Source organism: Salvelinus alpinus, chromosome 10 (genome assembly GCF_045679555.1).
Source record: "Salvelinus alpinus chromosome 10, SLU_Salpinus.1, whole genome shotgun sequence".
NCBI classification, from domain to species: domain Eukaryota; kingdom Metazoa; phylum Chordata; class Actinopteri; order Salmoniformes; family Salmonidae; genus Salvelinus; species Salvelinus alpinus.
The window spans coordinates 63,575,432-63,603,341 of record NC_092095.1 but is presented as its reverse complement, the minus strand read 5'-3'; the positions used below and the strand labels follow the sequence as shown (position 1 = coordinate 63,603,341).

The 27,910-nt window shown below is 44.0% G+C and overlaps 3 protein-coding genes across 12 annotated transcripts in view; 2 read left to right on the top strand and 1 right to left on the bottom strand.

The window, feature by feature from the left end:
* The first annotated feature begins 9 nt into the window (after positions 1-9).
* LOC139532579 (transmembrane protein 272-like) lies at positions 10-12,252 on the top strand. Of its 4 annotated transcripts, XM_071330375.1 has the most exons (5): positions 10-318; positions 4,816-4,890; positions 6,413-6,472; positions 10,283-10,365; positions 10,545-12,252. In XM_071330375.1, the coding sequence occupies exons 2-5, from the start codon at positions 4,836-4,838 to the stop codon at positions 10,920-10,922; spliced, it is 576 nt and encodes a 191-aa protein (XP_071186476.1). In that variant the 5' UTR covers positions 10-318; positions 4,816-4,835; the 3' UTR covers positions 10,923-12,252. The 4 variants fall into 4 exon arrangements, with proteins under 4 accessions (XP_071186476.1, XP_071186478.1, XP_071186477.1 ...); XM_071330376.1 differs by lacking the exon at positions 6,413-6,472 and having other exon boundaries at positions 14-318; XM_071330377.1 differs by lacking the exons at positions 6,413-6,472; positions 10,283-10,365 and having other exon boundaries at positions 12-318.
* Positions 12,253-12,615: 363 nt separating this feature from the next.
* LOC139532578 (glycerol kinase) lies at positions 12,616-27,072 on the top strand. 7 transcript variants are annotated; one of them, XM_071330367.1, is made up of 21 exons: positions 12,617-12,827; positions 13,981-14,054; positions 14,167-14,273; positions 14,369-14,446; positions 14,550-14,629; positions 15,486-15,623; positions 16,014-16,123; positions 16,232-16,298; positions 16,544-16,561; positions 20,343-20,378; positions 20,493-20,560; positions 20,674-20,716; positions 20,848-20,928; positions 21,064-21,142; positions 21,267-21,363; positions 21,657-21,862; positions 21,976-22,119; positions 24,116-24,130; positions 24,260-24,346; positions 24,782-24,868; positions 25,366-27,072. In XM_071330367.1, exons 1-21 carry the CDS (start codon positions 12,735-12,737, stop codon positions 25,374-25,376), a joined length of 1,719 nt encoding a protein of 572 aa, XP_071186468.1. In that variant the 5' UTR covers positions 12,617-12,734; the 3' UTR covers positions 25,377-27,072. The 7 variants fall into 7 exon arrangements, with proteins under 7 accessions (XP_071186472.1, XP_071186468.1, XP_071186470.1 ...); XM_071330371.1 differs by lacking the exon at positions 24,782-24,868 and having other exon boundaries at positions 12,616-12,827; positions 25,366-25,508; XM_071330369.1 differs by lacking the exon at positions 16,544-16,561.
* pwp2h (PWP2 small subunit processome component) overlaps positions 27,044-27,910 on the bottom strand; it is an 18,252-nt gene continuing 17,385 nt past the window's right edge. The window contains exon 18 of the mRNA XM_071330366.1: positions 27,044-27,786. Within this exon, the coding sequence (XP_071186467.1) occupies positions 27,627-27,786 (160 nt within the window). The 3' untranslated portion in view covers positions 27,044-27,626. The remainder of the gene's footprint in view (positions 27,787-27,910) is intronic.

Genomic DNA, 27,910 nt, shown 5'->3' with positions numbered 1-27,910 from the left:
TGGTGGGTGGGCAGCTGTATGTAGCCTGCGAGATGAAAAAACTGTATTTTAGGCGCAACATTCAGAGAAACGTATTTGGACAATATTCCTCCTATTCATGAAAACATTGCACTCGCCCAGGCAGTTGTTTTAATAAAGTACTCTGCGGGGACGCGGGAGGACGAGGCTCTCCCTGATAAAGCAGAGGGGCTCAAGAATACAGTTTCACAGAAGATGCTCAACTGAAACCGTCTCCGAGTTCCACTTGTTTTGTTGTGCACTGATTCAAAAACAGAACTTTACACACGTTGTCGCAGACTATTTCAGGAAGGCTAGAAGGTAAGTAATTGTGAATTGGTGGTTTTTATATTATTAACAAGTATTTGCGGAGAACATTTTAAATTCTATCTAAACAGTAGGCTAACCTTTTTGTCTTGACATAATTGACCATCCAAGTCATTCGATATAGCCTTTGCGCTTATTTCAATTGGATGTGCATGGTTACCAGTTTTCCAGTACGGTCTCCCTCTGTTTTCTGGTCAGTGTGGATGCAAAATAATGTTCAAGGGGATATTAGGTTGTAGGTGACTGTAAGGGAATTCTGCCCTATGCACACAAGAGACCACAGGAAAACTTCTTTGATCAGAGGTTTTGTTAAATAAGGATTGCAACCCGGAGTACACACTTACAGCAATTTGCAAGCAAGACACTCAGTTCTAAAGATGGTGTTTTTCCTTTTTATCCCCTACTATAGTTCACCCCGCCCAGGGTGATGTCCCTTAACTTTAATACCATATAAGCTCATCATTTTCACTCCGCTGGGCGGAGTTCAGGTTATCGTGTTATTGGCAGTTTGTTTCCCAATCCTTCTTCCTCTTATTGCTATCATGTGCTAGCAGAAGTAAGACTGGAACATAGCATCAACAGAAACTGGCTTGGTTCCCTTTATCTGTTACCAACAGTATAGTTCAACTTACAGGCTTGTACAATTTACCTCTTAATGCTTGTAATGTGTCGACACTGATCCTTAATTTGCACCCCTAAAAACGAAAAACATTTGTCATAAGAAACTAGCTCCCTGGTATACAGAAAATACCCGAGCTTTGAAGCAAGCTTCCAGGAAATTGGAACGGAAATGGCGCCACACCAAACTGGAAGTCTTCCGACTAGCTTGGAAAGACAGTACCGTGCAGTACCGAAGAGCCCTCACTGCTGCTCGCTCATCCTACTTTTCCAACTTAATCGAGGAAAATAAGAACAATCCAAAATTTCTTTTTGATACTGTTGCGAAACTAACTAAAAATCAGCATTCCCCAAGAGAGGATGGCTTTCACTTCAGCAGTAATAAATTCATGAACTTCTTTGAGGAAAAGATCATGACCATTAGAAAGCAAATTACGGACTCCTCTTTGAATCTGCGTATTCCTCCAGGGCTTAGCTGTCCTGGATCTGCACAGCTCTGCGAGGGCCTGGGATCGGGAGAGACACTTAAGTGTTTTAGTACTATATCTCTTGACACAATGATGAAAATAATCATGGCCTCTAAACCTTCAAGCTGCATACTGGATCCTATTCCTACTAAACTGCTGAAGGAGCTGCTTCCTGTGCTTGGCCCTCCTATGTTGAACATAATAAACAGCTCTCTATCCACCGGATGTGTACCAAACTCACTAAAAGTGGCAGTGATAAAGCCTCTCTTGAAAAAGCCAAACCTTGACCCGGAAAATATAAAAAACTATCGGCCTATATCGAATCTTCCATTCCTCTCAAAGATTTTAGAAAAAGCTGTTGCGCAGCAACTCACTGCCTTTCTGAAGACAAATAATGTATACGAAATGCTTCAGTCTGGTTTTAGACCCCATCATAGCACTGAGACTGCACTTGTGAAGGTGGTAAATGACCTTTTAATGGCGTCAGACCGAGGCTCTGCATCTGTCCTCGTGCTACTAGACCTTAGTGCTGCCTTTGACACCATCGATCACCACATTCTTTTGGAGAGACTGGAAACCCAAATTGGTCTACACGGACAAGTTCTGGCCTGGTTTAGATCTTACCTGTCGGAAAGATATCAGTTTGTCTCTGTGAATGGTCTGTCCTCTGACAAATCAACTGTACATTTCGGTGTTCCTCAAGGTTCCGTTTTAGGACCACTATTGTTTTCACTATATATTTTACCTCTTGGGGATGTTATTCGAAAACATAATGTTAACTTTCACTGCTATGCGGATGACACACAGCTGTACATTTCAATGAAACATGGTGAAGCCCCAAAATTGCCCTCGCTAGAAGCCTGTGTTTCAGACATAAGGAAGTGGATGGCTGAAAACTTTCTACTTTTAAACTCGGACAAAACAGAGATGCTTGTTCTAGGTCCCAAGAAACAAAGAGATCTTCTGTTAAATCTGACAATTCATCTTGATGGTTGTAAAGTCGTCTCAAATAAAACTGTGAAGGACCTCGGCGTTACTCTTGACCCTGATCTCTCTTTTGACGAACATATCAAGACTGTTTCAAGGACAGCTTTTTTCCATCTACGTAACATTGCAAAAATCAGAAATTTTCTGTCCAAAAATGATGCAGAAAAATTAATCCATGCATTTGTTACTTCTAGGTTAGACTACTGCAATGCTCTACTTTCCGGCTACCCGGATAAAGCACTAAATAAACTTCAGTTAGTGCTAAATACGGCTGCTAGAATCCTGACTAGAACCAAGAAATTTGATCATATTACTCCAGTGCTAGCTTCCCTACACTGGCTTCCTGTTAAGGCAAGGGCTGATTTCAAGGTTTTACTGTTAACCTATAAAGCGTTACATGGGCTTGCTCCTACCTATCTTTCCGAGTTGGTCCTGCCGTACATACCAATACGTACGCTACGGTCACAAGACGCAGGCCTCCTAATTGTCCCTAGAATTTCTAAGCAAACAGCGGGAGGCAGGGCTTTCTCCTATAGATCTCCATTTTTATGGAACAGTCTGCCTACCCATGTGAGAGACGCAGACTCGGTCTCAACCTTTAAGTCTTTACTGAAGACTTATCTCTTCAGTAGGTCATATGATTGAGTGTAGCCTGGCCCAGGAGTGTGAAGGTGAACGGAAAGGCTCTGGAGCAACGAACCGCCCTTGCTGTCTCTGCCAGGCCGGTTCCCCTCTCTCCACTGGGATTCTCTGCCTCTAACCCTGTTACAGGGGCTGAGTCACTGGCTTGCTGGTGCTCTTTCATGCCGTCCCTAGGAGGGGTGCGTCACTTGAGTGGGTTGAGTTACTGACGTGATCTTCCTGTCTGGGTTGGCGCCCCCCCTTGGTTTGTGCTGTGGTGGAGACCTTTGTGGGCTATACTCGGCCTTGTCTCAGGATTGTAAGTTGGTGGTTGAGGATTTCCCTCTAGTGGTGCGGGGGCTGTGCTTTGGCAAAGTGGGTGGGGTTATATCCTTCCTATTTGGCCCTGTCCGGGGGTTTCTTCGGATGGGGCCACAGTGTCTCCTGACCGCTCTTGTCTCAGCCTCCAGTATTTATGCTGCAGTAGTTTGTGTCGGGGGGCTAGGGTCAGTTGGTTACCTGGAGTACTTCTCCTGTCTTATCCAGTGTCCTGTGTGAATTTAAGTATGCTCTCTCTAATTCTCTCGTTCTCTCTTTCTCTCTGAGAACCTGAGCCCTAGGACCATACGTCAGGACTACCGGGCATGATGACACCTTGCTGTCCCCAGTCCGCCTGGCCTTGCTGCTATTCCAGTTTCAACTGTTCTGCCTGTGGTTACGGAACCCCTACCTGTCCCAGACCTGCTGTTTTCAACTCTTAATGATCGGCTATGAAAAGCCAACTGAGATTTATTCCTGATTATTATTTGACCATGCTTGTCATTTATGAACATTTTGAAAATCTTGGCTCTCTCTAATTTTCTCCTTCTCTCTTTCTTTCTCTCGGAGGACCTGAGCCCTAGGACCATACGTCGGGACTACCGGCCGTGGTGACTCCTTGCTGTCCCCAGTCCGCCTGGCCTTGCTGCTATTCCAGTTTCAACTGTTCTGCCTGCGGTCATGGAACCCCTACCTGTCCCAGACCTGCTGTTTTCAACTCTTAATGATCGGCTATGAAAAGCCAACTGAGATTTATTCCTGATTATTATTTGACCATGCTTGTCATTTATGGAAATTTTGAAAATCTTGGCTCTCTCTAATTTTCTCCTTCTCTCTTTCTTTCTCTCGGAGGACCTGGGCCCTAGGACCATGCGTCGGGACTGCCGCCCGTGGTGACTCCTTGCTGTCCCCAGTCCGCCTGGCCTTGCTGCTATTCCAGTTTCAGCTGTTCTGCCTGCGGTTATGGAACCGCCACCTGTCCCAGACCTGTTGTTTTTCAACTCTTGATGATCGGCTATGAAAAGCCAACTGAAAATTATTCATGATTATTATTTGACCATGCTTGTCACTTATGAACATTTTTGAACATCTTGGCATAGTTCTGTTATAATCTCCACCCGGCACAGCCAGAAGAGGACTGGCCACCCCTCATAGCCTGGTTCCTCTCTAGGTTTCTTCCTAGGTTTTGGCCTTTCTAGGGAGTTTTTCCTAGCCACCGTGCTTCTACACCTGCATTACTAGCTGTTTGGGGTTTTAGGCTGGGTGTCTGTACAGCACTTCGAGATATTAGCTGATGTACGAAGGGCTATATAAAATAAAATTGATTGAAATTGATTGATTAATCTCAAGCTAAAGCAAAACATCAAGTGTTGTACTTTTGTAATTACAGGTGTTCCTAAGTAACAGTTCATGCATAGTATGTCTTTTCCACACCCAAGCATCTTCCTATAATATACAGCTATTATAAAATTCCTTACAGTGACCTGTGCAGAATTCATCATGACTGGTGTGGCGAAGGCATGTCATCACTGTCTGTCTAAGATGGCCAGTAATGGTGAGTGAGTCACACACACAAACACACACAATGTATTCAAAAACATTCATTAACATGAAGGAACTGAATTGCACTGTGGGATATCATGGATAAAATGTGGATCCTCTGTAGCTGCACTCGCAACGCCATGATAGTGATTCCAGCGACCACCCATATGTAAAGAATGTATGCGCGCATGACTGTCAGTCGCTAAATGGCAAATATTAATATTATATATTAAAATAGAGTTGGGGATCAATTTATTAGCACTTCAGATATGGGTACTTTCCCTCTAATCAATAGACTCTAGTACCAGAGGCTAAATCTGTTAAGTCCTGCTAAGTACCAAAGGCTAAATCTGTTAAATCCTGCTAGGTACCAGAGGCTAAATCTGTTAAGAGCTGCTAAGTGCCAGAGGCTAAATCTGTTAAGAGCTGCTAAGTACCAGAGACTAAATCTGTTAAGAGCTGCTAAGTACCAGAGGCTAAATCTGTTAAGAGCTGCTAAGTACCAGAGGCTGTCTCTCTAGGATGGACTAGAGGAGGGGCAAAGGGGAGAGTGTTGTGTTCGAGATCACCTAAAGCCAGACCGAGTCAAGACCAAGACCGGAGCAAATCAAGACTGAGTCAAGACCGAGACTGGGACGGGGGCGAAGGGACGAGTACAAGCCAAGACCAGAACAATGAGAGTGCAATTCAGTACCATGACTGCAATTTTGCAATCGTCATTATAATAAGAGCTCAAGATGTCCAGTATTTCTGTGTTATTATTTCATATGGATTCTTTAGCCATTCAGAATGGTAAAAAGAATGCATGCTTAGGGTAAATAGAGAGCCACTCTACAAATAACCCAAACTAGTCTGTAAGTAATACATAAAAAGACCAAATACATTACGATTTCCCTCGGTCTCCTCTACGCGTACAACATGACACTCAAACTATTTACCCTAGTCTCCCCTACTAGCTGAGAAAGAAAATTCCAAGGAGCCCAACAAGGTTTGAGGATATGTTTCAACAAAGTAAAGGACAGTAGGCCAATACTACGGTTTAAGTAGGAACCCAGGTTTTAATATGCTATAAAATATAAATGTGTCATGAAGGAGTGTGGATATCTGGCCCAGCGAAGTGGTTTTATGCGTTGACTGAAGGGGGACAATAATTATGAGTTTTGATGTTTGTTTTTTACACCACTGGTTTCTGAATCCGAGTCAAGACCGAGTAAAAATGTATCCGAGACCGAGACAAGACCGAGACACTCAATATGTGGTCTCGAGACCGGACTCATCTGGAGTAGACCTACTACAACACTGAATAGTTCTAATGGTAGTTTAATAAGAGGTTAGATTCAGAGTTAGAAAATGTTCATGTCATCAAGAGGCAAGTCATTTTGCAGCAGTCAAAGTGCAGACAGAGGAGGTCACATATTCAAATGGAAAAACACAACAACAACAGAAAGAAAAGCTCCGTACTTGTTTGAGTGGAGCTGGTTAATGCTTTGCATGTATTTTTCTGGACAGATTTATAACGGTTTCTTTTTCTCTAGCCTACTTTGTGGTGGGACTTCTGTTCTTTCTTGCCGTTCCTCTCACCATGGCGTTTGTAGGTAAGACCATGTAATTATAAATGACAGTACTAGAATGGACAGGAACCTTGTTATGATTGATGGGATAAAGGTCAGCCATTCTGGTCAGGGAGTTGGTCAGCCATGGTGATAAGATAATGTGCTAAAAAAAATTGAAGAATTTGTCTCCACTGTTTGTTAGCTAGATAGCCAGCCAGTTTCAGAAGAATGATTCCATGAATGTTTCAAATTAAATGCCAATATGCCAACATTCCATTCAAACAATGCAGTCAATCCACAGCCGTCTGGCTGAAATCAGTTGATGATACTGTAGTGTAGGACTTAGACAAGTTGTAAATTCAACAAGTTCTGATATTGTATCATATAATAGCACTAACAGCTTTCTGAGAAAACCAAAAATGTTGACATTTATGGATTGTTTACATATAATTTAGAGGCTACTTATACAGAAAATTGGTATAAAACCAGTATAAATTGAAGTTATAATTACTAACAGCACCCGTCCTTATGGACTGTGGATATCATTATGGACTTATGGATATCATTTAAATTATTAATTTGATTTAATGCAATTCCCCCCTCCTACAAATCAAAAATGTGTTTATCTGTTTAACATTTTGGTCTCTGGATATACCAATATTCTCAACTCCAGAGCATTTAAAAAACTCCCATAGGCCTATTTCCATGGGATCATGTCACTTGCTTTCTCTTTAAAATGTATTGTTGGCCTACCATGAACACACGTTATATATACAGTGCCTTCGTATTCAGACCCCTTGACTTTCCCCACATTTTGTTACGTTACAAGCCTTACTCTAAAAATGTTTAATAAAATAAAAAACTCAGCAATCTACACATGACAAAGCTAAAATAGGTTTTTAGACATTTTTGCTAATTTATTCAACATAAAAAACAAAAATACTTTATTTACATAAGTATTCAGACCCTTTGCTATGAGACTCGAAATTAAGCTCAGATGCATCCTGTTTCCATTGATCGTCCTTGAGATGTTTCTACAACTTGATTGGAGTCCACCTGTGGCAAATTCAATTGATTGGACATGATTTGGAAAAGGCACACACTTGTCTATCTATATAAGGTCCCACAGTTGAAAATGCATGTCAAAGCATTCCACCAATCAGGCCTTTATGGTAGAGTGGACAGACGGAAGCCACTCCTCAATAAAATGCACATGACAGCCTACTTGGAGTTTGCCAAAAGGCACCTAAAGACTCTCAACATTTTGAAATGTTGAGTAGCCTAATTATAGATTTTTTTCTCTTTCTACCCTCTCCAGCTAGGCTACTCCGAACCCCCAGGGAGATACAGGGGCAGGGCAAACACTGTCATCCAGGAATCAGGATGTAACTGTTCGACCAAATTATGGTTTTAGCTGCCCCCAAAATAGAAAGTGTTTGTAGCTCTCTCAGATGCAACCACATCCAAGCATGGAAGAAGTATGCCAATGTAACCCATGTGAAATGGCTAGCTAGTTAGCGGTGGTGCGCGCTAATAGCGTTTCAATCAGTGACATCACTCGATCTGAGGCCTTGGGCCGCGGCTTTTGTGGAGCGATGGGTAACGATGCTTTGAGGGTGGCTGTTGTCGATGTGTGCAGAGGGTCCCTGGTTCGAGCCCAGGTAGGGGCGAGGAGAGGGACGGAATCTAAACTGTTACACCTACTTTCCTCCTCTCCACTTTATCTACCAGCTCACGTTTGTTTCCTATGTTTTAGGCCTAGTGCTTGGGCTATATGACGCATTATATACCTTGCTTTATTTGACAACATTATTTGAAAGGAGTTGAAGGTTATTAGTTTATGAGTTGGGTATAACGGGGCAGCGGGTGATAAGATAGTATGTTGAATATTTTACGCATGGGCCCGCCCTAGACTATAAACCAGCAGCGCAGTTAATACTTAGACCTATGTGGATTGTGATTGTGATGCATAATTGCCATGGTAATTTGGAATGTCCAGTCAATGAGCATTATGATTAAGGCCTACTAGTCATTCTACAGATCGATGCTTGATGACTGACTGCATCATCTCTCGTAGTAACGGTGCCATTTCAAAAACCGGGAAAATAATAAAATATAATAACCATCTAAAATAACCACCCACATTTTTTATTTGTGGGAAGGGGGAATTAATTGCATTGAATGAAGTTATGAATTTACCTTCCGTAAGGGATCCAATGTGTCAACGTTTTAAATAAATAGCCTACATTGAAAGGTCTACATTTAATTGTCAGGGACAGTTACAATGTCTCAATGTTTTGTTATCCTAATCTACTTATTTAATTATATACTGACTAAAACAAACTCTAAACCATCTAATAATAAAAAGACAAAGTCGTAACAGTTTTAGTTAAAAGCCCATCTTTTATTTAAGCAGACTTTTAACAACTCTGCACTACCAGGGGTCGAGTCTGGAGGGAGAACCGGGAGGGAGCGGTTAGTTCAGGTAGGTTACCCGGCCTGTCTAACGCCTCCTGCGGCCTCCTCTCCTGCGACGCCGGGACACCCTGGGGCGACGGCGCCTGCGGACACTGCGGCTGGCTCTGCGTCTTCTGGGCATAGTGATTGATAGATAAGACTATGAATGACTTTGAGATGTACCGGGGGTCCCTTTTATAGGGCTGGAGGGGGCGGGAGTTACGTCATCATGGTATAAACGATGATGCAATAATTATTAATGACAATTAGAATTTTCAAAAGTCCTGTCTTAAGGGAGGTCATAGTAGCATTGTCAGGATGATGCAATAGTAACTGTGCCATTCCAAACACAAAAACCGGGAAAATACAAAACACAGTGGAACATAAATTGGATAAACAGATGTGGTAATATGACAAGCTTTGGTTGAGCCTAAAATTTAAAAAAATCGGCCCAAAGTTGTAGGAGACCTTCCTGCAGCTTAGAATCCTTAGCACAGGCCTATTATAATATACATATGACAATATTTGAGGATGACAATAATTAATTAATTATATTACACAATTTCTGATATATCACATGTCTATTTCACTTTTATTCTCCTCCATCAGTAAAGTCAGGATTATGTCTCTACTGCCATTCATTCCCATTAGACTGGGTTGGATTTCTCCCTGACCAATATGACTGCCATTTTCACCCCATTATGGAACTTTGAGGGCTAGGAAAAACTGCCTAGAAAGGCTGGGAACCTAGGAAGAAACCTAGAGAGGAACCAGGCTCTGAGGTGTGGCCAGTCCTCTTCTGGCTGTACTAGTTGGAGATTATAAGAGAACATGGCCATTAAGGCCAGATCGTTCTTCAAGATGTTCAAACGTTCATAGATGACCAGCCAGGTCAAATAATAATCACAGTGGTTATAGAGGGTGCAAAAAGTCAGCACCTCAGGAGTAAATGTAATTTGGCTTTTCATAGCCGAGCATTCAGAGGTCGAGACAGCATGTGCGGTAGAGAGAGGGAGAGGGGCTCAGCAGCAGGTCCGGAACAAGCAGGAACTCAGCAGCATGACCAGGTGGACTGGGGCCTGACAGCCAGTAGTTGTCAGGCCAGGTATTTCTGAGGCATGGCCCTAGGGCTCAGAACCTCCAGGAGGGGAGAGAGCGATGGGAGAATTAGAGGGAGCACACCTAAGATCACAGGGGACCAGATAAGACAGGAAATTACACCAGATAGGACAGACTGACACTAGCCCCCCGACACACAGACTATTACAGCATAGATACAGGAGACTGAGACAGGGGGGGTCTGGGGAGATGCACGTATTGGTTTTGGTACTGTTTTGGTTCTATTGAGTTTTGTTGGTAAACTAATGAACTATTGATGATGTTTATACCCTGCAGGTGTGAAGTCTATAGACGACTGCCCTGTTCAGCCAATGATTCCTCTCTACCTGCTGGTGGGTGGAGTTATTGGCAGTGTAAAGGTAATGGATGCATCCAGATCACAGGTTGTAATGTGGCAACAGGATAGTAGAACAGGTTCCAAACACTTCCAGGCTGTAAAAATTCTAGACAGTGCAAAACAATATGTAAGGAAGGCAGGCACTGTCGCTCTAGTGTTCACCCCAATCTGACCCACGACCTCTGACCCTGAACCTTCCAGGTCACGCTGCTCCTGTACGACACCACCCGCATGAGGTCGCTCATCTCCAAGTCGGTCGTCATCGGCGACGACGATGCCGACGAGTATCCATGGAGACAGAATGCAAACAAGTACTACGTGCACATCATCCTCAGCCTGTTCCTGTTCGTCTGGTTCCTCCTGGGGAACTACTGGGTGTTCTCTGTGTTCCAGCCTAACTTCATCATACCCTTCCACCAGCCACAGGACTACTGCAGGAAGTCTCTGTACCTATTTGCTGTGTTTGTGTTGACGCTCAGCCACACCGTGCTGCTCCTGCTACTCTGCTGTGGGGTCTGTGTACACGTCTGCTCTCAGACCAGCACCAGGGACGACTATGGGGATAGTGATGAAGACTGAGTGACTGACTGGCTGGCTGGATGACTGACTCAGAGAAGCATACAGATGTAGGATTTTAATTTGATCATCCTGTTGTTGCAGGAAATACAAGCTTGTAGTGTATCTGAGGTTTAAAAAGGCTTCTGAAGTTTGTAATTTCCACTTTGAAATTTCAGACTTGATTTTCCCTTACAAAAATTGTACTGTATCAAACCCTACAAAAATGTCCATGAATTATAATCCACATAATAATTTACATTTCCTGTTGCTCTTATGATTATTTTCCTGCTGTAGCAAACTGTCTCAAATAAAGATCCTACATCTGTACAGAGAGATTGTAGAGCACTGGCGCATTGCAGTTAGATGGTTCTGTAGTTAGTAGAACAGTGGAGCATTGCAGTTAGATGGTTCTGTAGTTAGTAGAACAGTGGAGCATTGCAGTTTGATGGTTCTGTAGTTAGTAGAACAGTAGAGCATTGCAGTTAGATGGTTCTGTAGTTAGTAGAACAGTGGAGCATTGCAGTTAGATGGTTCTGTAGTTAGTAGAACAGTGGAGCATTGCAGTTTGATGGTTCTGTAGTTAGAAGAGCAGAGCGACAGGTGAGGTTGGGTGTGTAACGTTGGGGAGATATGAGCGCAGGGAAAGACTCACCTTAGCATAACTAACAGAAGTTCTAGGCCCCTATATGTGACCTAGACAGTTACACTAGGAAAGAAGAGTCATTCTGGTGGCAGCTCCAAAACAAATCTGTGAGATCTACATGTATCATATGTAACCACACAGGTGGGCCTAGGAGCCTGTTGTTAACTTGATTGCATCATGTGTGGGTGTTTTTGTGCAATGTAATTGTCTTTTTAGATATTAAGTTACACAAATGAAACATGTGCTACAATTCTACAACTGTTTCATGTACTTTGTAGGGCCTGAAATGAATTTACAAGGAATGTTTTCTATACAGTTCCAGATCAACATTTGATCAACACAGATGTCAGCATGTACAGTATATTGTGTTTAACTCAATGTAGGATTTTAGCACTAATATTTATTAATTCATGTTGGCACTTTCTATAGTATTTTAAATCATTTTGTTTGTCAGGAGGCAATGTGCACTGTTACATCAGGCTCTTGACTTGTGGAAGATCATTTTTGAACGCCGCCAATCTAACAGTACAGCAATACTACTGCACCATCTAGTGGTAAAATCAAGTACTATGAAAGCGTAATCTCACGACAGCTCATTTTTTTATGTAATTATAATCTTTAGTGTGATGAATAATCTCTCAATTGAATTGGTGTTCATTTTTTATCATAAGGACATTTGAATGCAAATAAATAATACCTTTTTCAGAAGTCTTACATAATCATTCATGAATTAAATTTATTTTGGAGGCAGTAGCTAAATAGGCCATAAATTCCACTCTGATATGTCTATCCAAATTAGTTTGGACGTGCCTCCAAATTTGATTGGTCTATTCGAAGACGCTTCTGACGAGCTGTTAAAGGAAACGCCAATCCCTCACGCCATTGGCTATGCGCGCCCTATCCCTGCCCATTGGTTTGGTCGGTGCTATCTGGAATCCTTGGGACGTCCATTGACGTTGATATTTAAAATGGTTACTGTAGGTAAACGTTATGGTTAGGTAAAAGGGTAGGGACGTCCCAAGGATCCCAGATAGCAATGATTGGTGCTGCTGCGTCATCAGAAGCAGTCTCACGCATGCGTCTCTGTGAGTTTAAGCGGTCGAAGTGTCAGCAGCTAGCTACAGGCAGTGGCAAAAGAAAACCAGCTACAGTCCAGTAGTAGCCCCGACCACCGCAAGGACACAGGGCACATGAACAGTAGAATGGCTGCGTCTTCGAGCAGGGTAATGCTGGGGCCACTCGTTGCTGCCATCGACCAGGGAACGAGCTCGACGCGGTTCCTGGTGAGTTACAACCCCCCGCAGTCGCATTGAATGGTTCTTCTCGCCTAACGGGGAATGTCCTTTAAATAACCTAGTTAGACACCCGGTTGATTCCGTTATAACTCTCCGATCAGCTTTTTTTAATGTAGCCTATATAGTCGTACACATTCTATTCTAGTCCTATCGACGGAATGTTTGTGCTTTCTGCAGATTTGTTGTTTAGTAATCGTTCATTCATGCACAAACACGCAGGCCTGTAGTGGGACTAACTAAGGGACAGTTAACTCAATTTTCCTAGCTAATTGACTAAATTACTGTCTTCCTCTTGGATGTAATTTCGGCTTGTAAATTCTGTAAGGGTGGTGTCCAATCTCGGTTGTTGCAGCCATTAGGCCTAAATCTCCAAATGGCTGGTGTGGTTGCAGGCTCTTTCTCCAGCAGAAATACTTGATTTAACACTAAGCACATGAACCTGATGGCTGGAGTGAAAGCCTGAACACATACACACACACACACCAGCCCTTTGTTGATAGGACTATCCTGTTCTAATGTGTAGCCGCTATAGAAATGCTGAGTCTGTAATTCATTCATTGTGCAGACCAGCACATCCTCCAGTGCCTGAGGTTTGTGTAACAGTAGGCTTGAAGGGACTCTCTCCCTCACTCTGTCCCAGTCCTCCCCCTGCTGCTATCCCCCTATGGCATCTTCTTACCCCACATTGAAACCAGCTGTTGTGTCCTGGCCTGTTTGGACCAGAATGGACAGGTTGACAGGTCACCCCTAAAATCTCAATGTTTCACTAGCCCTCGGAAGGGAAGGCAGGAAAGGAGGGGTGGGTGTGTGTGAAAGCTAATGACTAACAAGGACACTTTTTGATTTGTTAAAGAGCTATCCGTGTTATTGTTGTCACATTTCCTGGAGAGGTGTCTGCTGTTGAGGATACTACTGTGATGGGGCATGGAGCTGTCTGTCTCGTCTCCTTTAACGCTATTCCCTCTTCTCTCCTCTCCCACAACTGATACATCATAACTCTGTGTGCTGTCTCTCCTGTTGTCGTCCGTCTCTCCTGTTTTCATCTGTGTTGTCATGAGTTGTTTTTCAGTTCCACTCTGCGGTTTAGGTAGCAGAGATACTTTGGTCCAGGTGTTCACTCCTGTTCTCTTCTCATCCCCAGGTGTTCAATGCTAAAACAGCCGAGCTCCTCAGTCACCACCAGGTTGAGATCAACCAGAGTTTCCCCAAGGAAGGGTCGGTACATGCAGTCGTGTTGCCTCTACAAATCCCCTATTAGTTCCATTCAAACTGGATGACCTGTAACCTCTGAGGTCTATTAACCTCTGACCTTTAACCCTCTGTTTAGGTGGGTGGAGGAGGATCCCAAAGAGATCCTGCAGTCTGTGTACGAGTGTATGGAGAGAACCTGTGAGAAACTCACCCAGCTCAACATTGACATCTCCAACATCAAAGGTAAAACACACACACCACATACTGAACACACCCACGCAAACGCTTCCTCATACTACAGACTTTCACTTTCACTCACCAAACGTGAACCTTTCTAGCCATTGGAGTGACCAATCAGAGAGAGACCACGTTGGTTTGGGACAAAGAGACAGGCGAGCCCCTCTACAATGCTATCGGTGAGATATGAATATGTGTTCACATCTCTTTCCTCATGACCTAAAGCCATCATCTAAGGCCTGGAAGGATTTTAAAGACCCAGGTTGTGTTGGTTGTGTGCAGTGTGGCTGGACCTGCGGACCCAGTCGACCGTGGAGCGTCTGATCAACAAGACACCTGGGAGAAACAAGAACCATTTGAAGGTGAGACGCCGGGGAACACAGACTGCAGATAGTCATGTTTTTATCAGGCCTAGCTTAAGTGTGTCCAAGAAACAATCCAACTATTCCAACTATCTGAAGTAAAACAAAAGAAGCTCAGTTCTACCTCTCTGAGGTATGTGTATAATTGTCCCCCCTCTCTGAGGTATGTGTATAATTGTCCCCCCTCTCTGAGGTATGTGTTATAATTGTCCCCCTCTCTGAGGTATGTGTTATAATTGTCCCCCCTCTCTGAGGTATGTGTATAATTGTCCCCCTCTCTGAGGTATGTGTATAATTGTCCCCCTCTCTGAGGTATGTGTTATAATTGTCCCCCTCTCTGAGGTATGTGTATAATTGTCCCCCCTCTCTGAGGTATGTGTATAATTGTCCCCCCTCTCTGAGGTATGTGCATAATTGTCCCCCTCTCTGAGGTATGTGTATAATTGTCCCCCCTCTCTGAGGTATGTGTTATAATTGTCCCCCCTCTCTGAGGTATGTGTATAATTGTCCCCCCTCTCTGAGGTATGTGTTATAATTGTCCCCCCTCTCTGAGGTATGTGTTATAATTGTCCCCCCTCTCTGAGGTATGTGTTATAATTGTCCCCCCTCTCTGAGGTATGTGTATAATTGTCCCCCCTCTCTGAGGTATGTGTATAATTGTCCCCCTCTCTGAGGTATGTGTATAATTGTCCCCCCTCTCTGAGGTATGTGTATAATTGTCCCCCCTCTCTGAGGTATGTGTATAATTGTCCCCCTCTCTGAGGTATGTGTATAATTGTCCCCCTCTCTGAGGTATGTGTTATAATTGTCCCCCTCTCTGAGGTATGTGTATAATTGTCCCCCCCTCTCTGCTCAGCACAAGACTGGTCTCCCAATCAGTACGTACTTCAGTGCTGTGAAGCTTCGCTGGCTGATGGATAATGTGGACGAGGTCGCTGAGGCAGTCCTGACACACAGAGCCATGTTCGGCACCATCGACTCCTGGCTCATCTGGGTAGGAGGGACACACCTCTTTAGATGGTGTTTATGATGTCTGTGTGTGAGTGGTAAGGATAGGAAAGGCCACCATGGCCATCTGTCTACTCCAGGACAAGTTGTCCTCTGTTGTGTTTCTGACTAGATCTTACATGTGTCCATTATTGTCTGTGCCCCCCTCGAGTGTCTGACAGGTGTCTGTCTTTGCCCCCCCCATTTCTGACAGGTGTCTGTGTTTGCCCCCCCCCACAGTGTCTGACAGGTGTCTGTGTTTGCCCCCCCCCCCCCCCCACACAGTGTCTGACAGGTGTCTGTGTTTGCCTCCCCCCCACACAGTGTCTGACAGGTGTCTGTGTTTGCCTCCCCCCCACACAGTGTCTGACAGGTGTCTGTGTTTGCCCCCCCACAGTGTCTGACAGGGGGGAAGAGTGGGGGAGTCCACTGCACAGACGTGACCAACGCCAGCAGGACCATGCTGTTTAACATCCACACCCTGGACTGGGACCCAGAGCTCTGCAAGTAGGTGAACGTCCATTACATAGTGTACTCCCTCATACATGTCCATTTCAGTGAGACAATATCTTCTGTGTATTTACACCTGTTCCTGTTTTTGACACGTTCTTTCAGGTATTTTGATATTCCAATGGAGATTCTCCCAAAAGTGAGGAGTTCCTCAGAAATCTACGGCTTAATGGTAAGTCCCCGTTGTCTTTGTGTGAATGTCTGTGGGTTGGGAGAAGGTGAATTATGAAGTGTTGCTCTGTCTATTCAACATGCTTATTATTATTATGTAACTGAACCTGTGCTTAGCTGTACTTCTATCCAATCATAAGCATTTATGAATCACATTCGTAGGGCATTTAGTCTGTTTTTCATAGTCTGTACTTGCTTGAGGTGTTGTCACAAGCATTCTTTTGTGTGTGTCCCTGTTGTCTATAGAAAATATGTTCTAGCCTGGTGAGTATTGGGGTCTTCATCGATGTCCTCATCACTGTTATTGCTATGTCAGACCGTGATCCCCAGTCATCTTGCTTCTGTGTCAAAGTGATTGAACCATCCAAAGGTGCATTTCCAAGCCATTGAGAGAAGACAATGGTTAGATGTGTTGAGACGTTTGAAGGCTTTGAGACAAATATATTTATTTTTAGGGAGTTACGCCTCACCCTAAATGTATTTATATTGATCCCCCCCCTTTATTGTATAGGATATAAAGCATTTTAAAAGTTTGGGTGAAATAGAATTTCATGGTACACACATAGTATATACAGTGAGGGAAAAAAGTATTTGATCCCCTGCTGATTTTGTACGTTTGCCCACTGACAAAGATATTATCAGTCTATAATTTTAATGGTAGGTTTATTTGAACAGTGAGAGACAGAATAACAACAAAAATATCCAGAAAAATGCATGTCAAAAATGTTATAAATTGATTTGCATTTTAATGAGGGAAATAAGTATTTGACCCCTTCTCAATCAAAAAGATTTCTGGCTCCCAGGTGTCTTTCATACAGGTAACGAACGGAGATTAGGAGCACACTCTTAAAGGGAGTGCTCCTAATCTCAGTTTCTTACCTGTATAAAAGATACCTGTCCACAGAAGCAATCAATCAATCAGATTCCAAACTCTCCACCATGGCCAAGACCAAAGAGCTCTCCAAGGATGTCAGGGACAAGATTGTAGACCTACACAAGGCTGGAATGGGCTACAAGACCATCGCCAAGCAGCTTGGTGAGAAGGTGACAACAGTTTCTGTGATTATTCGCAAATGGAAGAAACACAAAAGACCTGTCAATCTCCCTCAGCCTGGGGCTCCATGCAAGATCTCACCTCGTGAAGTTGCAATGATCATGAGAACGGTGAGGAATCAGCCCAGAACTACACAGGAGGATCTTGTCAATGATCTCAAGGCAGCTGGGACCATAGTCATCAAGAAAACAATTGGTAACACACTATGCCGTGAAGGACTGAAATCCTGCAGCGCCCGCAAGGTCCCCCTGCTCAAGAAAGCACATATACATGCCCGTCTGAAGTTTGCCAATGAACATCTGAATGATTCAGAGGACAACTGGGTGAACGTGTTGTGGTCAGATGAGACCAAAATTGAGTTCTTTGGCATCAACCCAACTTGCCGTGTTTGGAGGAGGAGGAATGCTGCCTATGACCCCAAGAAACCATCCCCACCGTCAAACATGGAGGTGGAAACATTATGCTTTGGGGGTGTTTTTCTGCTAAAGGGACAGGACAGCTTCACCGCATCAAAGGGACGATGGACGGGGCCATGTACCGTCAAATCTTGGGTGAAAACCTCCTTCCCTCAGCCAGGGTATTGAAAATGGGTCGTGGATGGGTATTCCAGCATGACAATGACCCAAAACACACGGCCAAGGCAACAAAGGAGTGGCTCAAGAAGAAGCACATTAAGGTCCTGGAGTGGCCTAGCCAGTATCCAGACCTTAATCCCATAGAAAATCTGTGGAGGGAGCTGAAGGTTCGAGTTGCCAAACGTCAGCCTCAAAACCTTAATGACTTGAAGAAGATCTGCAAAGAGGAGTGGGACAAAATCCCTCCTGAGATGTGTGCAAACCTGGTGGCCAACTGCAAGAAACGTCTGACCTCTGTGATTGCCAACAAGGGTTTTGCCACCAAGTACTAAGTCATGTTTTGCAGAGGGGTCAAATACTTATTTCCCTCATTAAAATGCAAATCAATTCATAACATTTTTGACATGCGTTTTTCTGGATTTTTTTGTTGATATTCTGTCTCTCACTGTTCAAATAAACCTACCATTAAAATTATAGACTGATAATTTCTTTGTCAGTGGGCAAACGTACAAAATCAGCAGGGGATCAAATACTTTTTTCCCTCACTGTATATATTACACACACAAGAGTATGTGGACACCCCTTCAAATTGGTGGAATCGGCTATTTCAGCCACACCCGTTGCTGACAGGTGTATAAAATCGAGCACACAGCCATGCAATCTCCATAGACAAACATTGGCAGTAGAAGGGCCTTACTGAAGAGCTCAGTGACCTTCAACATGGCACTGTCATAGGATGCCACCTTTCTAACAAGTCAGTTCGTCAAATTTCTGCCCTGCTAGAGCTGACCTGGTCAACTGTAAGTGCTGTTATTGTGAAGAGGAACTGTCTAGGAGCAATAATGGCTCAGCCGCGAAATGGTAGGCCACACAAGCTCACAGAACGGGATCGTCGAGTGCTGAAGCGCGTAAAAATCGTCTGTCCTCGGTTGCAACACTCACTACTGAGATCCAAACTGCCTCTGGAAGCAACGTCAGCACAATAACTGTTCGTTGGGAGCTTCATGAAATGGGTTTCCATGGCCGAGCAGCCACAAACAAGCTTAAGATCACCGTGCGCAATGCCAAGCATCTGCTGGAGTAAAGCTCGCCACCATTGGACTCTGGAGCAGTGGAAACGTGTGAATCACGCTTCACCATCTGGCAGTACGATGGATGAATCTGGGTTTGGTGGATGCCAGGAGAAAGCTACCTGCCCCAATGCATAGTGCCAACTGTAAAGTTTGGTGGAGGAGGAATAATGGTCTGGGTTTTTCTTGGGTCGCGCTATGCCCCCTAGTTCCAGTGAAGGGAAATCTTAACGCTACAGCATACAATGACATTCTAGAGGATTCTGTACTTCCAACTTCGTGGCAACAGTTTGGTGAAGGCCCTTTCCTGTTTCAGCATGACAATGCCCCTTTGCACAAAGCGAGGTCCATACAGAAATGGTTTGTCAAGATCTGTGTTGGAGAACATGACTGGTTTACACAGAGCCCTGACTTTAACGCCATGAAACACCTTTGGGATGAATTGGAACGCCGACTGCGAGCCAGGCCTAATCGCCCAACATCAGTGTCCGACCTCACTAATGCTGCTGTGGCTGAATGGAGCAAGTCCCCGAAGCCTTCCCAGAAGAGTGGAGGCTGTTATAGCAGCAAAGGGGGGGGACCAACTCCATATCAATACCCATGGTTTTGGAATGAGATGTTGGATGAGCAGGTGTCCACATACTTTTGTAGTGTATTTGTAAAACACATCTTGAGTAGTCAGGTCCGACTGAAACTGACGTTCACCAAGCCGTCCTGGATCAGATTGGAAATGTACTGGATGGGTGTGTGCTTCCTGCTCCTGTCGTGGCATGCCGCTCCGCTACTGTGGATGATGCCGCCCTACACCTTACTGTAATGCCCCACACCTTGCCCAGGTGTTCAGTGGGCTGCTGTCTACTTCCTGTCTGGCTGCTCCTCATCCTGTTGACGTGTTTCTACAAGTTGTCCCGTAAATCTCTTCACTCTTCCACTCAGTTCCATTTCGGTCGGCTCAGTTCCATTTCGGTCGGCTCAGTTCCATTTCGATCCCTAGCCCCTTTTGGTGATTGAGGGTTATAGTGAGTTCAATGGGAGTGAAGATATTTGACTTGTGTTTCTTAAACCATTTGTCTCCAAGACAACCACATTCGTCTGTCTCCTTCATGCTCTTTGATTGGCTGTATGGAGAACTTGTGTTGGCTATAGCACCATACTGTATAGTAAAACACTTGTACAGTCTGGCTGTACACAAGCAACACTTCTACGGCAGCTTAAAACATCAACCTGGCATGGCGTTTTATACAGGGAAGAGACTTGCTTTGCTGGGTCTTGTGGTAACAGAGTTGGCCAGAATTTTAAGCTGTGAAGCCGTTTCATTTTTCTAACACGTTTTGTTTCTTTGACAGAAATCGGGCTCTCTTAGTGGCATACCCATCTCAGGGGTAGGTTTTGAAACATCCTGTCTTACTCTATTCAATGTCTCTTATTACATTTCCTGATGTTATGAGGAGTGATTGGCACCTGTTCCCACCAATCTGAAGGGTCTTTGTTTACAGTGTCTTGGGGACCAATCGGCTGCTCTTGTTGGACAGATGTGCTTTCAGGAAGGGCAGGCTAAAAACACGTAAGACCTCTCCATAGGTTTTTCATAGCTGGTGATATAACCATATATTTGGGATGTACTGTAAGATATTTTGCTGTGATAAACGTCAGTGACCAGGTATGACTACCTTTCAGATATGGAACTGGCTGCTTTCTACTCAGAAACACTGGAGCCAAGGTGATTTTCTTCCAAATGATCTTTAAAAAAATAAGATGTGGAACATTCATCTGTGACATCACTCAGCCTAGACAGGCATTTGCCTATCTCTTGAAAGATCTGTTTAACTGTTATCATGTTTTCTTTTGAAGCCTGTCATGTCGGAGCATGGCCTACTAACCACGGTGGCGTACAAACTAGGTCGGGACAAACCTGCCTGCTACGCACTAGAGGTAGGCATGGATCATAGATTAAACTTGTACAGCACTATTATGCAGTCATCGCTGACCTGATTGGTCTGTTGTTGTCAGTTCTATTTTCTGAATGGTCCTTAATTCCCCTACTGGTCTATGATTGGTCGTTGCCAGGGCTCAGTGGCCATAGCGGGGGCTGTGGTTCGCTGGCTGAAGGACAACCTGGGGATCATTCAGACTTCCACAGAGCTGGGTAAGGGGAAGTCCTGTCCTTCACAACACTAGTAGAGGGGTGTGTTCCAGAACACCTCATGACATAACTCCCTCTCGTCTCCATACCTCTCGTTTCCTTTCCTCCTCGTTTCCTTCATCCTCAGAGAAACTGGCGGCTTCAGTGGGCACGTCGTACGGTTGTTACTTTGTCCCGGCGTTCTCTGGTCTGTACGCCCCCTACTGGGAGCCCAGTGCACGAGGGTGAGTACTGTGGTCCCGTGTGGCTCAGTTGGTAGAGCATGGCGCTTGCAACGCCAGGGTTGTGGGTTCATTCCCCACGGGGGGACCAGGATGAATATGTATGAACTTTCCAATTTGTAAGTCGCTCTGGATAAGAGCGTCTGCTAAATGACTTAAATGTAAATGTAAATGTACTATAACAACTTGGATTCAGCATAGTCTTTAAATGAGCTCATTCTCTTTCCCTTAAATTTGGTCAAGAAGGAAAGTTAAATCAAGAAGTGTAAAATAACTTATCTCGCTCTCATACACAGGATAATCTGTGGTCTGACTCAGTTCACTAACAAGAGTCACCTGGCCTTCGCTGCATTGGAAGCTGTCTGTTTTCAGACTCGAGAGATCCTGGATGCGATGAACCAGGACAGTGGCATCCCTCTGACCCAGCTCCAGGTGGACGGGGGCATGACCTCCAACAGACTACTGATGCAGCTACAAGCTGATATACTCTGCATCCCCGTTGGTAAGAGACTCTCTCTCTCTGTTTCTTTCTCTATAAGTCTGTCTGTCTCTCGTTCACACAAACTATGTTAATGTTAATATCAACAATGATGAGGAAGAATGTGTTGTCTGTAGTGAAGCCCTCCATGCCTGAGACCACTGCCCTGGGGGCGGCCATGGCTGCGGGGGCAGCAGAGGGGGTCAGTGTCTGGAGCCTGCGTCCTGAGGACCTCAGTGAGGTCACCTCTGAGAAGTTTGAGCCACAAATCAACCCTGAAGGTAAGGGACATGTAAAGCACTGTTACCTTATTTCAATACTAGCAGTTCCTATTTGTTTGAACACAGACATACAGTAACAGTCAAAAGTTTAGACACCTACTCATTTTAAGGGTTTTTATTTATTTTTTACTATTTTCAAAATTTTTAAATAATAGTGAAGACATCAAAACTATGAAATAACACATGGAAACATGTAGTTACCAAAAAAGTGTTAAATAAATCAAAATATATTTTAGATTCTTCAAAGTAGCCACCCTTTGCTTTGATGACAGCTTTGCACACTTGGCATTCTCTCAACCAGCTTCACCTGGAATGCTTTTCCAACTTGAAGGAGTTACCACATATGCTGAGCACTTGTTGGCTATTTTTCCTTCACTCTGCGGTCCAACTCATCCCAAACCATCTCAATTGGATTGAGGTCGGGTGATTGTGGAGGCCAAGTCATCTGATGCAGCTCTCCATCACTCTCCTACTTGGTAAAATAGCCCTTACACAGCCAAGAGGTGTGTTGGGTCATTGTCCTGTTGAAAAACAAATGATAGTCTCACCAAGCGCAAACCAGATGGGATGGCGTATCGCTGCAGAATGCTGTTGTAGCCATGCTGGTTAAGTGTGCCTTGAATTCAAAATAAATCAGTGTCACCAGCAAAGCACCCCCACACCTCCTCCATGCTTCACGGTGGGAACCACCACACCCCCACACCTCCTCCATGCTTCACGGTGGGAACCACCACATGTGGAGATCGTCCGTTCACCTACTTTGCATCTCACAAAGACACGGCAGTTGGAACCACAAATCTCACATTTGGACTCATCAGACCAAAGGACAGATTTCCACCGGTCTAATATCCATTGCTCATGTTTCTTGGCCCAAGCAAGTCTCTTCTTATTGGTGTCCTTTTAGTAGGGGTTTCTTTGCAGCAATTTGACCATGAAGGCTTGATTCACGCAGTCTCCTCTGAACAGTTGATGTTGAGATGTGTCTGTTACTTGAAATCTGTGAAGCATTTATTTGGGCTGCAATCTGAGGTGCAGTTAACTCTAATGAACTTATCCTCTGCAGCAGAGGTAACTCTGGGTCTTCCTTTCCTATGGCGGTCCTCATGAGTGCCAGTTTCATCATAGCACTTGATGGTTTTTGTGACTGCACTTGAGGAAACTTTCAAAGTTCTTGAAGTGTTCTGGATTGACTGACCTTCATGCCATAAAGTAAACATATTTCAAAAATAATAATAATATTGAACCTTTTTATTTAACTAGGCAAGTCAGTTAAGAACAAATTCTTATTTACAATGACAGCATAGCCCGGACGATGCTGGGCCAATTGTGTGCCGCCCTATGGTACGCCCAATCACAGCCAGTGACGCCTCTAGCACTGAGATGCAGTGACTTAGACCACTGTGCCACTCGGGAGCCCTGTGATGGACTGTTGTTTCTCATATTTGAGCTGTTCTTGCCATAATATGGATTTGATCTTTTACCAAATAGGGCTATCTTCTGTATACCACCCCTACCTTGTCACAACGCAACTGATTGGCTCAAATGCATTAAGAAGGAAAGAAATTCCACAAATGTACTTTTAACAAGGCACACCTGTTAATGCATTCCAGGTGACTACCTCATGAAGCTGGTTGAGACAATGCCAAGAGTGTGCAAAGCTGTCAAGGCAAAGGGTGGCTAGTTTGAAGAATCTCAAAATATATTTTGATCTAACACTTTTTTTGGTTACTACATGATTCCATATGTGTTATTTCATAGTTTTGATGTCTTCACTATTATTCTACAATTTTGAAAATAGTAAAAATCAAAACCCCTGGAATGAGTAGGTGTCCAAGGTGTTGACTGGTACTGTAGGTTAAAAGTATTGGTCTCTATCAATTCTGGAGGTAAGGCACACCACTGTTACCTTATTTCATTGCTAGCAGTTCCTTTTTGTTTGAACACAGACATGGGTCAAGTATTTGTCTGTCTCTCTGTCTCTCTATGAACCCTGGAGGTCAGGGAGCCTATGGTAAGGACAATATACATGAACACAGCAAACAACTGCAGAATGTTTGCTGTTGTGCCCATGTGAATAAATGGGATTATGTATTTATTTCTCTCTCCCCCTCTCTCGTTCTCTCCTCTCTCTGCTCTGTAGAGAGTGAGTTTCGATATGCTCGCTGGAAGAAGGCCGTACAGAGAGCCATGAACTGGGAAACCACTGAACCCATCTCTAATGGAAATGGTAGGGACTGTTCTCCACTTCAATACTGACCGGTTTAATGTAGGCTGGTCCATAATAGCAATGTGAATAACAACAAGGGACAGTAAGACTGAACAGTGGCGCCCCTAATGAATACAGTGATAGACTGGGTGGCTGTTCCAATTCCTAAAAACACAGTAAACTTCTAAACTGGAGAAAAAGTCCAAGACATTGTAATCTAGAGTGGCAATATTGTTGTTGAGCTGTAGCCTGGTCCCAGGCCTGTTTGTGCTGTCTTGCCAACTCTTATGGTCATCGTCACGCCAATGACCGAAGGAGTTGGCAAGACAGTATAAATAAAGGGATCTTGGAACAGGCTAGTTAAGCTGTACCCAGAGGTGGTAATTCTGTGTCCCGCTGTCTCTCTCTCTCTCCTCTGTCTTGCTTGAATTGGACCTGGGTTTGGACATCGTCCAGGTGAAACTAGTATCTTCAGTAGTGTCCCACTGGGCTTTTACATTCTGGGTAGCATGTTAATGTTAATTGGAGCAAAATACATTGCAGGTCAGTGTCCGCTTTAGTGTGGATGTGCTAACAGTGCATGAGAGAGGAAGTGTGTGTGTGACGTACATGTACTTTGTATGAGCAAGGATGAATGAATCTGACTGAACATTGTGGTGTGTGTGTGTGTGTGTGTGTGTGTGTACTCTATCATACAGACTAGCTTTTGGTTGATCTGAGGGATAAAGTGGTGCGTGGGTTTGTGTGGTTAATCTGTATGCTTTGCTCTAACTCTTGTCCTAACAAAGTTAGACTGACTAGCTAGCTCTGCCAACCTGCTGCTACTGCAAGAATCACATGCTTTACCTGATTGTTTCTCCTGCAGTAACACCATAGCACCTGCTAGCTCTTCTTTCCACGACTTAGCGATAGTACCAGATTGCATTCTTGCATCAACTGCATGACATTACCCTGTAGTTTCAATCCCTAGCATGTATAGCAAAACATCCCCTCATGTGGCCTGGTGGTATTAAACTTTTCTCTGTTTTGTTTTTACCCAGGCCACAAGTAGACTGTGGCCTGTGATGAATTGCAGCGGATCAGAAGGGGCGGGTCCAGGAAAGGACACATCCTGCTTTCTTCAGTTTCACCGCACCACTCCCTCCCCGTACCTTTGGTTGAATGGCCAAAACACACATTCCCTGTCAACGCTCCAATCCAACCGTTACCTGGAAACCCAACTGTTGGCCTGGAGCCTAGTGGCTGATGGGAACTGTAGTGTGGAATGGACCCAGTATTAATAAATCTGGTGTTTAGGAATGATGTTGCTCTAGATCCTAATGGACACTGCTCTTCTTGTGTGACTGAGTGGTGTAGTGACTGTGGGGTGGTGAATATGGGTTGTATATGCAATATCTATCCATGTCATTTTTGGTTCCTTATTTTTGTCAATGATCAGTTTGTCGAAGGATATTCACTAATGTAGTGCTATTCACGGAACACCAAATTCTTATCTAATCCAAAAACACAATCTGTCAATTGTGCCCTGCTGTCACTGTCACACATCCCTCTCTTCACTGTTGTGCTTGAACGAGTTCTCCCAAAGTTATGTTGGTAAGGGCCTCACAATGAACTGCAATGTGGGTTTCTGGAGCACTTTTTAGATTTTGTTCTGGGTTTGTCTAGTATGTAAATGGTCTGAGAGAGAAACCCTTTTCTAACCCTGTTTGTTGAACCCACTGCCTGCTGAGACCGTTTGGGTTGGAGAGCAGAACTTGAATTTCGTGGCCCCAAGAAATGGTAATGCAGGGTTATTGTAAAGGACTAGTCTTTGTGTTATGAAAGTTTAGGTTACTTTTATAAGTTGCCATGTATATAGACAGACTGTTTAAGGATGTAGTTGCCCCTATGCACTGATCTGGGGGTGGTTAGTGTTCCCCCCCCTATGGAGGACTGGGGTAAGGTAAGCTGATCCTAGATCTGTGCTCTGGGGCAACTTAACTTCTAAGTGAGGGTTTGTCCCATATGGTACACTGTTCTCTATGTTGAGTATAACCTTTGACCTGGACCCATTTGGGACGCAAGCCTGAGTAAGGGACCCATTGTTTATCTATGATTTAATGTACCAAAAAGAAGTGACTCTCTATGGCAACTGAATACTACTGTAAATTTGGCCAATGGATGCCTTTGAATGCATTGTCCAGAGTAAGCATTTTAAACATGCAAACACAGTAAGTAAAATTGATATAAAAGGTTTTGGTTTAGAAGACACCAGACATTAAAGGCAGAATTCAATCCATATCTTGGAAGATATGCTGGATTGAAATTTAAAGGCAATGTTCAGAGACTGCATTCACGGTATACGTTGACTCAATCGCTAATTACCTTTACATTTTGACACGGACCTTCCGCGATACGGATTGAATCCAGCACAGTTCTTGCATCTGACTACTGATTCGAGTCTTTCTTTAAATATACGTGCAAGTCATTTAAATTCTTACCCGTTTAATATGAAGTAAAATGGAGACCAGTATTGTTCTGAAAGGAACTTTCAAGCCACTCGAGGGTCAATTGATTTCTTTGATTACTATTGTCATCAGGTATGATTTTGCATCTAGCTGACCCCTGTACTGTGGATATGTATATTTCTCATGTGGTGTATATTATGAGATGAACAACCAGTTGTCAGCCTGTACAGACCTGGGTTAGGAAAATGACATTCATTTTGAAAAATACTGCTGATTTTGAAATAAAATTGTTTATTTTAGTATCACTAGCAACTCAGAATTACTATAAGATGACAAATATAGAATTGCTACTTGGTATCCAAAATAATATCACAGTCCTTAACTATACATTCCCCCATCACAGGAGCTGGTGTTCCAGGTAACTTAACACAAAACTATTCATCAAGCAGTTTACTACAACAAAAAACACTTTTGCATCGACTTTGTTGTAAATAAACAGGTTTTCACTAGCACAGGTTAACCCTTTGTGGTCTGCCACAGTCCTTCTCCTTTGGCCTGTTGGTGGCCATCTTGATTTCCCAGAAGGCCCTGTGGGCTACATTCCAATGTTCATCCTAGCATACTACAGTACTTAAAATGCTTGCCCAATACATTGCTTCATTGGAATGTAGCAGTGGTATGCTAGTGTGGCTATTGGAACAGAACCTTGTTGAAGCTGCATCCCTGTACTTATCAGTGGTTGGATGTAGAACTGCAGTGGGTCTGCGTCATACCTCTCAATGGTTTTCCTGGCCCTGTATTCAGGTCAGAGTGGATGAAGGGAAGTACACCACTCAAGAGGTTGTGGCTGCATCCTACATGATCATGTCTGTCTCCTCCAGAGAGGCCTCGCTCATCACCTCAGAGTCCTCGCTCTCGTCCTTGTCACAGAGAGCGTCCCCCGCTGTCCTCTTCACACCCTTCTGCTTCGACAGGGCGACTGCGTAGCGGATGGTGTACATGTTCCAGTCACAACTGCACAGGAAACAGAGACAAATGAACACGACCACATTCCACACTGTTACAGGACACACACCCAGATCTGTAACAGTCTGAACCGAGACGGAGAGAAAACAGTTAAAAAAAGAGAGGTGTACTA

What these genes read in the sequence shown, in the direction of transcription:
- LOC139532579 (XM_071330375.1), top strand. Translation starts at nt 4,836, where the DNA reads ATGACTGGTGTGGCGAAGGCATGTCATCACTGTCTGTCTAAGATGGCC. An exon ending in GTCTAAGATGGCCAGTAATG is followed by an intron (nt 4,891 to 6,412) that starts GTGAGTGAGTCA and finishes CTTTTTCTCTAG; the next exon opens with CCTACTTTGTGGTGGGACTT. An exon ending in TCTCACCATGGCGTTTGTAG is followed by an intron (nt 6,473 to 10,282) that starts GTAAGACCATGT and finishes TATACCCTGCAG; the next exon opens with GTGTGAAGTCTATAGACGAC.
- LOC139532578 (XM_071330367.1), top strand. Translation starts at nt 12,735, where the DNA reads ATGAACAGTAGAATGGCTGCGTCTTCGAGCAGGGTAATGCTGGGGCCA. An exon ending in CGAGCTCGACGCGGTTCCTG is followed by an intron (nt 12,828 to 13,980) that starts GTGAGTTACAAC and finishes TCTCATCCCCAG; the next exon opens with GTGTTCAATGCTAAAACAGC. An exon ending in TGACATCTCCAACATCAAAG is followed by an intron (nt 14,274 to 14,368) that starts GTAAAACACACA and finishes GAACCTTTCTAG; the next exon opens with CCATTGGAGTGACCAATCAG.